The 18,260-nt window shown below is 35.7% G+C and overlaps 2 protein-coding genes across 3 annotated transcripts in view; one reads left to right on the forward strand and one right to left on the reverse strand.

The window, feature by feature from the left end:
- The window catches only part of LOC150099119 (heterogeneous nuclear ribonucleoprotein F-like), a 183,658-nt gene extending 172,253 nt beyond the window's left edge, over positions 1-11,405 (reverse strand). Inside the window, exon 1 of one of the 2 annotated variants that reach the window (XM_090404511.1) lies at positions 11,325-11,405. Coding sequence is in view for 1 of the 2 variants with exons in the window: in XM_090404510.1 (XP_090260636.1) it covers positions 3,789-3,971 (183 nt within the window). In the remaining variant the exon portion in view is untranslated. Of the gene's footprint in view, positions 1-3,788; positions 3,975-11,324 lie in introns of those variants that run through there. The other variant, XM_090404510.1, reaches the window with a different exon arrangement.
- A 228-nt stretch (positions 11,406-11,633) lies between these two features.
- The window catches only part of mats (MOB kinase activator-like 1), a 98,350-nt gene continuing 91,723 nt past the window's right edge, over positions 11,634-18,260 (forward strand). Inside the window, exon 1 of the mRNA XM_090403610.1 lies at positions 11,634-11,771. Within this exon, the coding sequence (XP_090259736.1) occupies positions 11,758-11,771 (14 nt within the window). The 5' untranslated portion in view covers positions 11,634-11,757. The remainder of the gene's footprint in view (positions 11,772-18,260) is intronic.

Raw genomic sequence — 18,260 nt, forward strand, 5'->3', positions numbered from 1 at the left:
TGCATAGCTATCAGCTTTCCAGCTAGATATTTTTTGCTGTACTATATACACTAAACTTTTAATGATACCATATGTCTGAATTATGGTGTAACTGCTAGAAAATATAGCAACCATCTTCAGATAGTATTCAGAAAAAGAGGTGGGTAATGTGCCTCCCTTTCATAGGACAAAGACAGTTAAAAATAAAAGCATCATTGTCCTCAGAAGGGATATTTACTACGTAAGGGCACTCAAAATTATTTCTTATGTTTGGTCATTAGATCAATATACAAATACATTTTCACAAACACAGCCATATTAGATTTTGTGTGGGGGTATATTTAGGGGGTTGGTTTCTAGGCATTTCATCAGCAGTAAAAATTGACAATATTATTACTATTATTACTAACCCAAGACCTCATGGAGTCAAAGACTCATCTGGGAGGTCCTTTTATCACACACACATCTCATCATACCTTGTCTTAAACACACTCAAACTTCTTGCAGACACCACACTCTCAGGCAAGGCATTCCAATCATTCACAACTCTGCATGAAAAAAACCTGCCCCTCACTCACACCCTCTTTATACAGTTTCCAAGGATGACCTCTGGTTCTCCCCTGAACTCCCACTATTCTCTGTAGAACTTCTCCACCAGACTCTGCAAATTACATCTTCTCAATCTTTCCTCATACTCGACATTCCAGAGGTCAGAAACTACCTTAGTCAGTTGCCTTTGGACCCTTTCCAACATCTCTTCATCCTTCTGAAAACCCGGTGACCAAATCTGGGCACAATAGTCTATGTGTGGCCTAATCAAAGCCTTATACAAAGGAACAAGAATCTCCCTACTTCTACACGTCAGTGTCGTCTGCATCATTCCCAAAAGCCTTTGTGTTGTCTTCACAATTTTGGCGATGTGTACCCTAAATTTTAGATCCTTATCCACGGTATCACCCCCAGATCTCTTATTTCTTCTACCGCCATCTATATTCTCACCAAGCATAAATTCTGCCTCCCATCTTTGTTTTAAAAATTTTAAAACCTTACATTTTGAAACATTGAACTCGCATCTCCATTTGCTTGCCCAATCACTCAATTTATTCAAGCCTTCTTGTAAGGCCACAACATCTTTACTACTCTTTATGGTTCATCCCAAATTTGCATCATCTGCAAACAACTGAATATCTCCATCCAAATCTTTGCCAATATCATTAATATACAAGTTAAACAGTAATGGCCCTAAAACAGACACCTGAGGGAACTCCACTAGTGACTTTCCTCTTCCTGGATATCGCATCCCCATTCACAACTTGTATTGCATTTTTTTTAGGGACAGGCTGCATAAAGGTTGCTTTTGAGACCATTGGATAGATCACGAATTTCCTGATATGTACCAACAAGGGGTGTTCAGGCTACTTTGACAGCATTACTATTAATAATTTTCTTCCAAATTAGCTTATTGCTTGTCAGCACTCCAATATTGTCATATCTAACATCATTCTTCTAAGGCGCTTCTGATTGAACCAATCACCCTAGATCTTGGTCTTCCTCTGGGTCTTTTTCCTGTCATCTTGGCATCAAACATTTGCTTTGCTAACCTTTTCTCGTCCATTCTTGCATAGATGCAACAAATATGATAGCTTCTATAGGCAATGTAGGATGGATTTCTATTCTGAAGAACAAGTTTTTAGAAGAAATCCAATCTAGACAAGGAAGCTTATTAGCATCTATATTATTGAAGATTTTTCCTAATCTTTTTTTTTTTTTTTTTGGTGAAATATCAGAAGGAACATACAAGTTGTTCATGGTATAGCAGAGAAACTAATGTCAAGCGCTGAGTCATGTCATTAGACAATGTTAAAATGGCACCATCAGGATGCAAGAGAGGTGGATAAATGGATGAACAGGAGTGAATCCAAGGGCCATTCCAAGGAACCAGACTGGCACATAGGCAGGAAACAAGTACTCAGAAAAATAAATAAATAAATAACTTATTACTGTGACCTATAGTGCAGGCTGAGTGCAAAGCTCTGAATTTTTATCTTGGACTACTTTGGCACACTTGTTGAAGAGCCAAGGCTTCAATAGTGGTTGGAGGTTTGAAGGCCCACACTCCCACTAAGATTTCATTCTTCAAAGCAGGTTAAGAGAATGGAAATACACTATGGAAGAGGCACATAAATCCTGAAGGTGAATTTCTATGAACTATATAAGATTATTTTAAATGAATAACAATTTCAATAAATAAAAAAAGTTTATATTATATATTCATTTACTACATATACTATTTTTTTTTCCCTTTTCTGCAACTTTTAGTTCACTATCCATTTCTTTTTGTGTGTTAGGCTCAAAGACCTGTCATAATCAAGATGCAAATGGGATTAAGATTCAAAGAGGAGTAGGCTTCAAATAGATTTGCAGATAGGCTCTATCAGAGCATTTAATCCTATCTAAAAAATTTTGCCCTTCCAGATTAAATCCTCAAAAATGAATATTCTAGAATTTAAATACCAATTGTTCCAGTAGGATAGAAATATATTTACAAAATAATATTTCGCTTCACTCCAGAATAATTGTCTGAGAATCAAATAGGATTCGATCTTCAGATATTTATTTCAACCCCTATGACTAAACCAAAAACGTATTTGGAATGCTCCAGATATCTTACCAACACTGATATTATGAGAAAATCTACTTAGATCATGTTAAATACTATGCTTTTAAACAGAAATCCATTTATTAATCTTTTATTCACTAAAAAGGAATGATCAAACAAAGAGAGAGAGAGCATACATAACACAGCTTACGTGAACAGGAACTTTTTTTTTTTTTAAATCACATCCATGCACAAGTTTGTCAAACCTATAGCTTTCAAAACCTTTCATGCATGTATGACTATGCTCACTCAATGAACTACTTTTTCTGCTTTTCACTTGCTCCTTGTATTTTATTTTCTGGAAGAATCTTCTAAGAACACTGTTCATGAATGTTGCAAGCTTATTTTTCACTTGGTTAGAGACTATAATAAATTTAGTTTAATCCTTTATCCAAGTGTGAGCAAACAAAGTATGCGCCTTAAAGTATCTTCAGGACTCGGGTAAGGTGGTACAACGCCAGGCAACTCGTTTGTTTGCTCACACTTGGTTTTATTATAGTCTAACCGAGTGAAAAATAAACTTTCAACATCTTTCTCTAAATCCAGAGTAATTTAATAAAAAGGTGGCACACTGTTTGGCAACTCCTACAGGTAGAGATGACCTTGCTAATGCTTCTGCCTGGTATCTCCATGTCTAGGCCTGGCTCCCACTGAAGAGACCTCAATAAAGGTCGAAACTAGTCTGGGTAGTGGCCCTTCCCTTAATGCATAACATTATACATATCTGCAAGGAGATGTGTTTTGAATTATGGGAGATAGGAATGATGTTAGCTTGCTCCACCTTTGCAATGAGTTGCCCGATGTTGTACCACCTTACCCCAGCCCTGAAGAAACTTTCAGGCGCAAACGTTGTTTGCTCACACTTGGATAAAGGATTAAACTAAATTAATTATTACTGTTCATGAATGTGTGAAAATTACCATATCACAGGTATTTATGTTGTTTTTAATTCTCTCCAAATCCATCTGAAAAAACCATTTTACTGCAACTGGATAATCAGCTACTCACAATTTTACAAAATTATACTACTCTTTATTTAAAAAAAAAAAAAAGAAAGAAAGGCAAAAAAAAAAAAGGATTTTTCAGACAACCTATAAATTTAAGGTCCTACTTTATGCAAAGCAATAAAATAAAAAAATAGGAATAGTACCAAAATAGTATGTCCTGAAACGCTGTGGATGGTGGTGGTGACAGCTGGCAAGTGGCATCCTTTCTTGTGTATAAAGTTTGGCTGTTTTGATTTACAGTTAAAGGAGGAAATAAACTGAGCTCTTCTAATGAAACAGAAGGGAAGAATTTTACGAAGAACATTTGATGTAACATTTATCCCCATTGACTAGAAAAGAAATGCAGAAATATAAATGATCAAGGCTGGCCAAAATTTAAATTTTATAACACTATTAGAAAATAAAAAGAACTATCAGCAAATATTAGAAAAATTATAAGATTAACTCATAGGTGTCCCAAAGAAAACTAACACAGTTACTGAACATAGCAGTTTAATGAAGGCACAAATACAAATTAGAAAAGCAGCATAAGACGGGAAGGAGAAAAGCTTTCTGACTAAACTCTATCCAGCAAGGGTGGAGATGTGATAATATATCATTTTGAAGCCCCAAAGAAGTAAATCTGTGATATACCGTCAAGGAGTGCAGAGCATATTATGGAGGGAATTTAAGGAGAAAGGTGACCAACAGGCACATGAACGGTATAAAGCACAGGCCAGAAGAGTGACGAGTGTGGTAAGAAAAGCAAAAAAGATTACGAAAGAACATTGGCCATGCAGGCTAAAGAGAATCCTAAACAGTTTTTAAGATATGTAGCAAGTAAAAGGAAAAATGTACATGGCAGAATGATTTTAAAGAATGCCGATGGTAGGGAGGTAACTGAATCAGTTGAGATAGCTGAGTTACTGAGTGAGCACTTTGCAAGAATATATCATCCAGGTGGTGACATTGCAGAAACGAATAAACCAGTAGATTATATGGGAATTGTGGTGAATGAAGTGGAGGTGAGTAGTCTATTGCATAACCTCAATGTCAATACATCTGTGGGATTGGATGGTATACCAGCTCGTGTAGTACGAGAAGCAGCTAAAGAATTGTCAGTACCCTTGACCATTTTGTTTAATTTGAGTCTCAGGTCTGGGTTAGTCCCGAGCGGGTGGAAGGAAGGGAAAATAGTTCCACTGCATAAAGGTGGTTCCAAGACTGCTGTTGTAAATTACTGACCGATTAGCATATCAGAAATCATTGTCAAGGTCTTAGAGGAATTAGTCAAGAAAAGAATACAGGATTGGATAGATGAAAATGGGATATTGTATGAGGGACAACATGGTTTTGTGAAGGGTAGATCATGCCTCAGTAACTTGCTCACGTTTTATAACACAGTGACGGCTGAACTGGATAGGGGTAATGGGTTTACAGTGATACTACTGGACCTTGCCAAGGCCTTTGACAGGATAACACATGGAACCCTAATCAGTAAACTGGAGCAGATGGGGATAGATATAGGGTTGGTAAGATGGATAGGAGGGTGGTTGAAGGAGAGATACCAGAGAGTGGTTTATTCAGGAGTGGAGTCAAAAAGACGTCTTGTGACTAGTGGAGTGCCGCAGGGCTCTGTTTCTTGGACCACTGCTTTTCAATTTGTTCATCAATGATATTGGAAAGGATTTAAAAGGAAGTGTTCACTTGTTTGCTGATGATGCAAAGTTGGGTAGAGCAATTGTGAGTGCACAGGATGTCAAAATTTTACAAGATGATTTGGATAGTTTGGAGGACTGGGCTAGGAAAAATGGATGTCAGTTTAATGTGGCAAAGTGTAAGGTTATGCACTTTGGGGTGAAAAGAATAGCAGCAGTATATCGTATAGGTGGAACCGTACTCCAGGAGATTGATGAGGCCAGGGATTTGGGAGTACTGGTGGATAGGGAGTTGAAGTTTAGGGGGCACATTGCAAAAGTAACTAAAACAGCTCACCAAATCACTTGGCTTATGAAAAATACTTTAACATGCAGAGAGAAGCAAGTTGTTGATCCTCTGTATCGAGCCTTGATAAGACCCTATCTGGACTTCTGTGCCCAGTTATGGGCACCAGGATTTCTTCGTGATGGGGAAGAAGTGGAGAGGGTCCAGAGACGAGTGACCAAGATGATAGCAGGTCTGTGGAATGAACCTTATGAGAATAGGTTGAGGATTTGTGGGTTGCAGAAATTGGACGATAGGCGAAGGAGGGGTGATATGATTAAGACATTCAAATTACTGAAGGGTTTTTATAAGATTGATCATCCAGAAGATATTTTTTGAAAATATGACTGGTGGTGGGAGGACTAGGGGCCATGCATGGAAGCTTGGCAAGAGCATGGTTGACAAGGGTGTTAGAGCTAGGTTTTTTACTTGGAGAATGGTGAATGAGTGGAATAAGCTTCCAGAGTCTGTTGTGGGTGCTACGACCGTGAATGAGTTCAAGGCAAGATATGATAGATACTGTGAATGTTGAATAGTTGTTCCAGACATGATGTTAGGGCCTCCCTCGATGAGTCTGTCGACTCCTTGGAGTTTCCCGGAACAACAACAATAATAATAATAATACCATGATAACGAAAAGACAACGATGATACAAGATGATTTAATTAGGGGGCAATATATATATATATATATATATATAGGACCAAAAATTATTGGAATAAGTGAAATCTAATTAACAGAAAAGAATTATCATTACAGGAATCAAATGTGATGAATACAGAGTATTCAGCATGAATGAGTAGGGTGGAAAGAGTGGCGGGAGTACTGTAATGAATGCAATGGAGAGATTGTACTTTAGAGTTCTGGCTATATTTTCTAAGGTACCTCAGATATAAGGAACGATAAGCATTACTATAGTCTCCACATGCAGACTATAGTAATACTCATCATACCCCAGATATAAGGAACAATGAGCATTACTATAGTCTGCATGTGGAAAGGGAAATACGAAAAACAATTAATTTGATTTTTTTTTTTTTTTGGCATTCTAACTATTAGACAGTTCAGAATGGAACTGAACTCTCCATTATTTGGTAAATAATGGAGAGTTCAGTTGTAAAATTTTGTTTTAAAAACTTAGCTTTAAACAATCTGCAGAGCAGGAACAGGACATAAAAAGCCTGTACCTGAATTGCTCAGACGATGACGACGAGCTTTAAACAATAATGATATCACCTTTCTTTTTACCAATATCCCTCGTTCTGACACTTAAAATTTCTACAAAATGTTTTCTCCCCTGACATCATTCATCTTTTTCATTCTGGCTACTTCACATTTGGAAAGACAGCATTCATAAGGAAATTGAGGATACAACTCTGGGCTCCCACCATCCCCAGCCAATTGTTATATGGAGCATTGTGGAAAGCATGTTCTTGATACTACTATTCTCAAACATTCTATCAGGCTAACATACAGATTCCTCCATCTCAACAGACAACACCCCAGAATCTAATTAAATTCAATCGCCTGCCTTTTCTAGATACCCTAATCACATCTTCCCAACAGCATCCTTTCTTTTTCATTTACAGAAAATCTACCCACATAGGTAGTTACATAAACTTTGTGGTAAGAAACACTGACCAGGCATGCAATCAGAAATACACATCCATACTTGAGGTAGAAAAAGTCATCAAAAGCCTGAAATGCAGAAAGGCAGCTGGAGTAGATGATATCCAACCAGAAATGCTCAAGTATGGAGGTATAAAAATCTTACAGTGGCTGCACTGCATAATTCAGTAAGCCTGGACAGAAGGATGAATTCTAGATGATTGGGGTAGAGCTCTCATAATATCAATGTATAAAAAGGGAAATAAAACTGAATGTGAGAATTACAGAGGTATATCCCTACTGAGTGTTCTTGGTATACTTGAGAAACGGTTGAGAAGTATTGTGGAAAGGAAGGGAAGCTTGATGAAGAACATGCTGGATTCAGGCCAAATAGAGGCTGTCGGGATCAGATTTTCACTTTACGACAAATTGTTGAGAAGTCGTGGGAATATAACAAAGATCTGTATTTAAGTTTTGTAGATCTGGAAAAGGCATATGACAAGGTGCCAAAAGAGAAGTTATTCAAAATGCTATAGTTGTATGGTGTCAGCGGGGATTTATATCAAGCAATACTTAGTCTTTGAGTTGCAAGTCAGCAGTTAGAATTGAAGAACAGGAAGATGGTTTTGTTAAATCTGGTGTCAGACAAGGATGTACATTATCCCTTCACTTATTCATTATCTATATGAATCACATTATGAAGGAAAGTGGTATTCAACCTGATATCAAAATTAGATATGTTAATGTCAGCTCTTTGCTTTATGCGGATGATGTTATACTTCTAAATAAATCCTCTACAAGATTCCATGACTAAATTGAATAACTTGTTTGTATGAAGGTCAGCAATAACAAGACAAAGCCAATGAAAATACGCAGAAGCAATGAAAATATTAACTGCATTGTGAATGGAGAACTTATTGAACAAGTGAAACATTTCAGCTACTCAGGCACGGTTTTTAGTGAAGATGGCAAATAATTTACCATCAACTGACTATTTATATGGAATATGAGAGAAATTAGTCAAACACTAAATTAGCTGTATACAAGACAGTGTTTCAAACCAATTTTAACTTATGGATTTGAGAACTGGGCGAGAAGTAAAACACTTGACCAAAGACTAGAAACTACAGATATGAGAGTCTTGAGAAAGATTAGGGATGTGAACAGACGGCATCAATGGCAATATCATATTAAAAACAAGGATATTAGGAAAGAACTTGACATTGCTAGCAGAGCTAATGGATTGTATATAGCACTCAAAGGATTAAAACAGAATTTAATACTTCCTATATTTCGTCTCGGTCACTGAGACATCTTCAGGGGATTACAAAAAACTAATGTAACATATACACAAATACCACACAATACTAAGCCCAACCACATGGGTGAAAAGTCCTATCTAGGTGGAGTGCACTGTAAGGGTGGTTGTAGGTGGCCTGGAATGTAAAGTGGGATCTCTGATGATAAGTGTTTCCCAAATCTTAGGAAGCTTAATGCAACCGTATTTATTAAGATTTGGAAAATACTTATAATCAGAGATCCCACCTTGCATTCCAGGCTACCTACAACCACCCTTAGAGGCCACTCCACCTAAATAGGACTTTAGAGTCACCCACGTGGTTGGGCTTAGTGTTGTGTGGTATTTGTGTATATGTTACATTAGTTTTTTTGTAATCCCTGAAGATGTCTCACTGGCTGAGACTAAATATCGGAAGTATTAAATTCTGTTTTAATCCTTTCTGAGTGCTGTATACAATTAATTAAGCCTCTACACACTGATTCTAATCTCAGGTGGTATGGCTGCATTCTGTTTAAGAATGCAGAGGAAAGATTAGTAATACGTTGGCAGAGAACACTTGTTTTGCTAAAGATCCAGAGGAAGACCAAGATATAGGTGGATTGATGCAGTAAGAAGTGCCTTGAAAGATAGAAATGTAAGATCTGATAATGTTGGAGTCCTGACAGGTAACAGATTGATTTAGAAGAAAATTGTACATAGGAAGTTAGTAATGATGTAAATTTTTCATGTAGTACTATCATATTCTGTACACCCCTTGAGGGTACATGTCAGGAATTTGATGATGATGCATTTTGAAAAATATGCTCTTGATACTACTATTCTCAAACATTCTATCTGGCTAAGATATAGATTCCTCCATCTCAACAGACAAAACCCCACAATCCAGTTCACTTCAATTGCCTGCCTTTTCTAGATACTCTAATCACATCTTCCCAACAGCATCCTTTCTTTTTCAGTTTACAGAAAACATACCCGCACAGGTAAATACATAAACTTTCATATCACCTCGCTCTCAACAATATGTTATCAAAATTGCCACATATCAAAAAATATGGTGCCAGTCAGGTTGACTGAGTGGTTAGCTTATCTGCTCTCCAGACAAAAGGCTGCAGATTCAAATCCTATTGTGGACATGGATGTTTGTGATGGTCTGTGAAAACACTAGTGGTGGACAGTAGATGGTGTTGGTGAAGATGATGTAGTTTGCTGTAGTTGGTGGACTGAGTGGTGAAGGCAGAGAGTTGTAGAGTAGGGTGACCTCCCTTGATGAATCTTTGGACTTCTTGGGTCATGTAATAATAATAATAAAAAACCTTGTCAATAGGGCCTCCAGTCTCTATTCCACCCATGCTAAACTCTCCTTTATTTGCCAGACCTTGTCCAATGGTTATAATGCCAGAAAAGATCAACAAATTAATTGTTCCTCCGATCTCCTCTAACATGCAGTAATGCCATCATTGTTCCATACACTGGGGGCCAAAAATAGCCAGAGCTCTAAAAAAAAAAAAAAAAAAAAAAAAGTACAATCTCTGCACTGCATTGAAACCTCATCTGCTCTCCCAAGGATCATTTACTCCTCTCTCTGTTCCTTGTTCTTGCAACTTATATTATGGTCAAACTGGGAAATCTGCTCACATCTGCCTAGAATATAAGAAATACAGCTGTTTCCATAACTATGGTCAGCCAGGTCTTGTATACCTTGCAGAGAATCAAATGGAAGAAAAACTACTATGCTTTGCCACAATAAATACAAACTCGAAAAGCTTTTTTTTAAGAATCAGCAGCAAATTAAAAAAACCAACTAAATGTTAATAAATGATTTATTCAACTTCCCCAAATATGGGAAACTTCAATTTTTAGGCCTCCTGCCCAACAGCAATTTCGTAAGATGAGTTTCTCCAGTTTTCGATGGGTTGAGTCCAGAGGTGGGTGAGTGGTGAAAGGCCAGCTGTGGATCAAGAGTGGCAGAATCCATTTTGCTGGTCACTAATTATCTGGTGGGTCTCCACAAAGTGCAAAACTTGGATGCTGATGACTTTCTTGAAAGTTTTTGAATGGACAGAAATGAAAGCAATTGGATGGTAGTCTGTTAGCTAACTTTTACCACCTTTGTCTGGAATGAGCTGGATATAAGTCTCTTTCCATATTGCAGGATTATCGAGGGAAGACCTACATATTTCATCAAGCATTGATCATGTTATACTTCTCTTTCTTCTGACTTCAGCAACCGATTCCACTAATTTACATTTTCCAAGAAATCTAGCCCTCACCCTTGCTAACTACATTCTTGCTCAATTTCTAGAGATGACTTGTAGTTCCCTATTCGTCATGTACTGAACAAAAAATCAGTCATGGTTTTGTATGTACAAAAGGGAAAAGAAAAAAAGTATCCTCTCTTTCATTTGACCTTTCTTCGTCCTAAATTTACTACCTTTTAAAATGATTGTTACAACAATTATATTAAGGCATTTCGCACCCATAAAGTGAAAAATTACAAATTAAAAATAGTCTAGTCCGGAGGACAACCTATCAGGTTTGTACTGCAAAAGGCTGGTATACAAACGTTGATGAAATCCATCACCAAAAATATACCGATTTAATGTATTTTAATTTCCACAGAGCAATTCGGACCATCACTTTCGTTAGCCACATTACATAAACCGTTTCTAATATACTGATCATTTTTCTAATGACCAATTTATTATTCCTGAATTATAAAATATTCGTACTGATTTTCTGTCGAACTTGGGGTAGTGAGATAATGTACACCGGTTTTTTTTTTTTCAAAAACAAATTAATAAACACTTACCAGGGAAGAAAAAAAAAAGCCAGAACCAAGACTCTGAAAACAGAAACAAGATTACAACGCTAACATCAACTTCTATTGCACAGAACAATGAGAAATGGCGGTTTCAAATTCATTCGATTACAACTTTAATATCGGATTTAAAAATTATTACTGCATCCTAAAATATTTCATAGAAAGCTGCAAAAAATGAATATCTATGTAATTTTATATATATTTTAGTGAAATGTTTACGAAGTGTTACATAGATAATCTTTATTTTATTAATATTTATTGCAGGAAGTAAGTTTCAGTTCCGGTGTAGCCATCTTGTTGCACTTACAGGAATAACACAAAAATACTGTTATGTAGAACTTGTGCCTCAGTCGTTTATCATTCCAGCTTGTATTTTTGGAGATTTAGTTTTAACATTAATTTAGAAAATAAACTAAAAGCAATGAGCTTCCTTTTGTAAGTGTGTTTTTTTTTTACCTGTTCATATCACTTCCACTCTGCTTGATTTATTTACGTTACATGCGTTGCTTAAATTTAACAATAATGTTTAGATTTTTTCATACATAAAAACGTATGTGATAGTGAATTTCATGACATGTCATTTTAAATGTAAGAATATGTACCACTTTTGTAACATGTCCGTGATACAACTTAAAAATCCGCTGCCATGGCTCTACTGTTAGCAGTGTCTGAAGATAACTATAATGAAAACTTCGTTTACAAAAGGCTTATAGTATAGTAGTCAGTACCTGAAAGGTTATGATTATGTGGTGAGTGCTTAGTTCATCACGTTTAATAGCCTTATCCCAGTTGTAAAGAAATTTAAGCTACATGATCAAACACTAAAAGTACAGCATAACCACGCACCGCTGTACTCATGTATGCAATATTATTATGTCACTTCAATGTGCATTTCACTTTGTGAATAAATGTGACAGCTAAAATGGCTAACAATATTGTAATACATGAAGAGCATATGAAGTCAAAGGGAAAGGACTTGTATTGCAAAGACTGAACTTGAGTGGACAAAAATAAATAATATATATATATATATATATATATATATATGACAGAATGATCATTAACTCGGTTAACATACATAGTTTTATGAAAAAATTGAATGACTAGAACCGAGATTTAAGTAAAAAGGTTTTAATATAAAAACACTACTAGTTTCGGCCTGTAACAGCCTTCTTCAGGTGACATTATAAAAGAAATAAAAAATACTAAACATTGAAGGTTAAAAGACTATGAACAACATAGACAGTCTCTATACATAATTAGCATAAAAACGTTGCACTTGTATTTGAAGCTGTTCTTTCGTTCGTTTGTTGCATTGTTGGGAGAGTGCGTGCTTGCAGCCTCACGTGAACGCCAGTACATGATTACAGCTGAATGACTATCTGGGAGGTTGTAGCTCAAGTTGTTATTTAGATGAACAGGATTGAAGGTGATTTCTCTAGATTCCACGATTTTTCTCTCTAGTTCGTCACTACAATGGAAGATGTTAGTAGATTTTTCCCAGCAGACTTTGTGACTTTGGTTTTCATCATTAGGATTAGCCAAGAAAAGGATATGACTTGATAATGCACTCGCTCGCTGTCTCTCGTAAGTAATGTCCCTCATGTGTTCTTCCATACAGATTTGTCTGTCTGCCCAAAATAAGGAATATCACAATATTTTATATACACCAGGGTATTTGAGTTGATGATGACAAGGTTTTGGGTGGCTAATTAAGAAACGGATCTTTGGAAGTGGAGTGAACAATGTTCTGATATTGTATTTTCTTAGAACTTTTGCTAATTTATGTGAAACAGTACTTATGTAAGGAATAGATATATTGCCTTTGAATCTATTTGTTTCTTCTGAGTGATGTCTAGGAGGATTAAGAAGGAATTTTTCAATGATTTTCTTGGAATATCCATTAACTTCGAAAGAAGTTTTCAGATGGTTTATTTCTGTAGGAAGTTCATTTGGGTCATCAAGAAGAGAACAGGCTCTATGTCCCAATGTGGAAATTATTCCAAGCTTATGAAGAGGGAAATGATGGGACTGACTGTGCAGATATCTGTATGTGTGGGCTTTCTATATATTGATATTTTGAGTTTACCAGAAGAGCAAGTCAGTTTGTGTTAAAATTTTATATTAAAACCTTTTTACTTAAATCTCGGTTCTAGTCATTGAATTTTTTCATAAAACTATATATATATGTGTGTGTGTGTGAAAAGTTTTTTACCTTGAGGATAATATATATTAAGGATACCTATACCAAGTAATTTTATAAACTTGGTTTTTTTACTCCTTCTTCCAAGTAAGCAAAACGGTTAAGTTTGCACCTGAACGTAGTTCAAGTCTAAAGGTAGTGCAACACCAAGGCAACTCATTGTAAAGGTGGGTAAAGCTCTAATCACTATTCTTAGTATTTCCCATAATGTAAAACACATCTCACTAAGAGATGTATACTGTTATACATTATGGGTGGGGTTACTACCCAGACTGGTTTCAACCTTTTTTGAATGTAAAAGTGAAACGGGCTCTAAAAATAAGACGATCCCGAAAGATTGCCCAACTCTGCGTTGTTCCCTGAAATACCAAGGTTTTAAGTAACACAGAGCCTTATCAACTTTACCTATACAAGTTGCTACAAGGTGCTTTTACTTTCAATAAGAAACTCTGGATGAGATAAAGATGTGAAAAGTTTTTTTTACCTTGGGGATAATATATATTAAGGATACCAAGTAATTTTATAAACTTGGTTTTTTTACTCCTTTTCCCAAGTAAGCAAAACAGTTAAGTTTGCACCTGAACGTAGTTCAAGTCTAAAAGTAGTGCAACACCAGGGCAACGTGTTGTAAAGTTGTTGCCCTAGTGTTGCACTACCTTTAGACTTGAACTACATTCAGGTGCAAACTTAACTGTTTTGCTTACTTGGGAGAAGGAGTAAAATAACCAAGTGTATAAAATTACTTAGTATCCTTAATGCGCTTTGCAACCATATGCCTGGGGAAAGAGTGTCCTAGGTTCGATTCCCGTCGGTGACGTGAGGAGCTGAAGGATCTTCCTCAGCCATAACCAAGTTAGCCAGTCTTGGGCGTGGACAGCAGGGTTTTCCCCCCAGTTTCTGGGGTTTTTCATCCTGCAAAGCAGGCAAACTGGCCTTGAGAACTCAACACTACAGGCCATAGGATACACTGGGGCATAAGGCTGACCACCTTATCCTGTAAACGGAGTGAGTTCCGATCATCAATGGACCCTCGACACCGCAAGGTAAAAGAGGGTATAAGGAAGATGAGATGAGATATATATATATATATACACACACACACACACACACACACACACACACACACACACACACACACAGTGGTATCTCACTAATCCGAACTAATAAAAACCGTGCTTGTTCGGATTAGCAAAACCCCCTCCCCCAAACAGACAACAATAACGCTTTTAAGACAAAAATAAACAGATTCTAATGGTACATCAATTTAATTCTGTAAATAAATGAAGTAACTGATAGAAAAAAAGCTACTGTACTGTAATATAAAACTGAAAAAATAATACTGCACACAAGTTTATTTTAGTAAAAAAATTTAGTTTGTATGTACCTGTATTGTCGAGGATTCTGATTTAATAAAATTGCATAGTTCAGTACATAAATTAATTTGTGTAAAAATATCAGTTTCTTGTACACAACACACAAAAAAAGTTCAAAATAATTTAAAAAAAAGTTTTTTGATTTCTTTGTAAAAAAAAAAAGTCGCTGGTTTTCTTTTGCTTCTTGGAAGCTAAACTTTTTTCGAATGCTTCTTCTCGAAGCTACATTAGCAGTAAAATTTTGTGGAATGCCATATCATTCTGCTTAACCCATACACACATTAAAACTGTCAACTGCCTCTTCATGTTTTACTTTTTTTTTTCTTAGAGTTCTTTATCATCATCTAATTCATTCTGTGGCATCATATTTATAATTTCAGCATCTGATTCGATTTTGAATTCACTTTCAGTTCTACTTGTAATCCATTCCATAACATCTGTTTGTGAAATTTTTATCTGGATTTATATTTTTAACCAAATTACGCACGTTTTGAATTTACTCTTTTTGTGTATCACCGTAGTTATACTGTACTATAATAAAATAAATAATAATAGTTAAAATAATAGTACACAAAATAATAATACTTAATAAATAAAACCTTTTTTTATTCAAATTGCAGTTTTGATTACTGGAGGGTTCGGATTAGCGAGATACCACTGTATATATATATTATCATCATCAGCCATTGTCAATCCACTGCTGGATGAAAGCCTTTCCAAGATCAGAATTTGAGTCATTGAAATCTTCAATTGACTCATTAGTAGTTGATTGTACTTTACTTGTAGGCTGTATCACGTTCGTCTTACCATGCCTTTCTGTTAGTTGCTTCCATCCAATATTTGTGAGTGTATTATTTCTCCAGATATTTCTTCTTCTGTTCATTATGGATATCTCACCCTTAGAAAAGTCACATGACAACCAATAATTTTTCATAAAGTTAATCCCCAAAATGATGTGAGAACTTGAGTTGGGTGTTGATGGAATAATTAGTAGATCCTGCTAAACAAATAACCCAAAATTTGGTAGAAAAATCCTTGCACGAGCTTTCTTATATGTCATAAAAGTAGAGTCAGAAAGAGTAGTAATTCTCACTGGTCTCCTCAATTTAATAATATTTTTCCATATTCTGTACTTTATATGCATGAGGTAGCATCTACTGATAGTTAAAGCATTCAACCTGTATCTAGTAAGATATTACATTGATACCCTTGAATATTTCCCCTGATTTTCATCATTGGTTCATTCATCTTAAAAGAGTTATTAAGATTACTATGTACTTTGTGAGGAATCTGTCCAAAATTCGAATCCCATTCATTGTTTGGGTATGTTCCTTGAGCATCGAAACAATTCCTAGCAATATGCCCAGTCCCGTGGCATCGAAAGTATCTTGGATGATCCTTATAGTTGCAGAAATACTCTTTCTTTGCTTGAGGTTGAGAGGTAATGGGCATCTGTAGATTGAGTCTTTCTAATCCATGCACCACTTTGTCCAGATTTGCTAATATAGGTTGATTCTGTTTTTTTACTTCTTGTTCCACATTTTGTTGATTCTATATGTTGTAGGGTTATGGTTTTCATGAAAGGTTGTAGTAATAACTACCAGCTGCTTCATTACTTCATCAAGGCGATCTGTTACTGGTTGATGTAATCTTTTTACTTCATGGTGAATTAAGATTTTTATTTCTTGCATTAAACTGTCCTTGTTGGATAGTTCTTCACTCTCAGCTATATGATTAACATTTAAGGAATTTTCTCCATTATTCTTCTTTCCCTTTTCATTTTTATTTTCCTTTTCAGTCTCAGATTGGTTTAAGGAATAATCAGGTTTATTTATAACGCTCACATAACCTACATTGGATAAGGGACAAAAGTCTCCTATCATTTGTTCTTTTTCCTTGACAACTTTGAAACATTCTTCTAAGGTGTTAATTTTCTTCTTGTAGGCAGTCTCTCACTTCTGGTCTGACACCTTGGCGAAACCGCTGGAAAACAGCCCAATCCAAATGAGGTTTATCTTCATTAGACACGCTCAAACTGTTAGAAAGAGTCAACATGCGATTATAAAACTCTGTAACACTTTCTTTATCCTTTTGTGTGATCCTCTGTAGTTTCCACAAGTTGGGTCCAGTACTTCTCAATCTAGAGAACTGTGAAATGAAAACATCTCTAAACTTCTGATATTCTGTTTCCTTAAGCACTGGAGATGAATATAAAAACGTCCTTGCTTTACCAGTGAACTTACTTGGTAGTAATATTAGTAATTGAAAATAAGTCCAGTTTGTTAATTCTCTAAGCTTTTCAACAAAGGAAAAAAAGACAGTACATCATCTGATTCTTCCCCTGAAAACTGAGGAAAGTTGTTGGGGATTTACAGTGCATAAGAATTCACTATCCTCCATTCCTGTACTGGATGCATGTGTCATATCTGTTTATCAGTTACTCTATAATTCATTCAATTACCTAATTGTTTCACAACCAACTCATCATGATTCAATTAAATTTACTATTAAAGTTTTTAGGAATTAATTCCTAGTAGGCTATTGTGTCAACAAACTTTATTTCTCGACTATCGTTAGTGAATCAAAATCCTGTCGACTGCGCCATTTTGTTGGTTTTTTTTTCATTCATCCAACTATACATTTGCTAGTTGTTGGTTGACCCCACATTCAAACATAAGAAAAATTTTATTATACTGCGCCACTCTATGTTTGAAATCACACAGTTATTGTGAATGAATCAAGCATCAAATAGCACAACAGCAACGTGAACTTACTACAGGCCGAAATTTTCTTACTTATACATTGGGTTTCCCACAAGATTTGTATTTTAATGAGTGGTGCAATGAAACTGAAATTAGGCAAGCACAAGAATCAAGTTAAACAAGATATTTAATTCTCACAAAATTATTTTTATATAAGAAACAAGAACTCTATTAAGATCAATACAATTAGATAATAATTTATGCATTCTATAAAGTATTTAGATTCTACTCAGCTGAGTGCATCATTTACTGCTAGAACATATATATAAGGCTTTCACAATTCTCATCCGTTAGGATTTCAACTTAGTTTTACCATAAACAACAACAATATTCAGCAAAACACTTAAAAAGTAATTCCTTTTAGTCTCATATTCACAAACTTCAATTTTATCAAACACTTAGCTGGCATCGTCAATATCTATCAGAGGATTAAAATAGTTCTTAAAAGGCTCGGTCTTGCATTTACATATACATTGTGAGATAACACATTCAAACACGAACTAATTCTTCAGTGAAGTTTTTCACATTAGTTTCACAAAGAAAATGTTTTATAATATCACTCATTCAAGCTTGACTAGCTGACGAA

Source organism: Typopeltis vanoorti, chromosome 14, assembly GCF_054136105.1.
Source record: "Typopeltis vanoorti isolate ZY-2024b chromosome 14, IOZ_Tvanoo_1.0, whole genome shotgun sequence".
Taxonomy (NCBI): domain Eukaryota; kingdom Metazoa; phylum Arthropoda; class Arachnida; order Uropygi; family Thelyphonidae; genus Typopeltis; species Typopeltis vanoorti.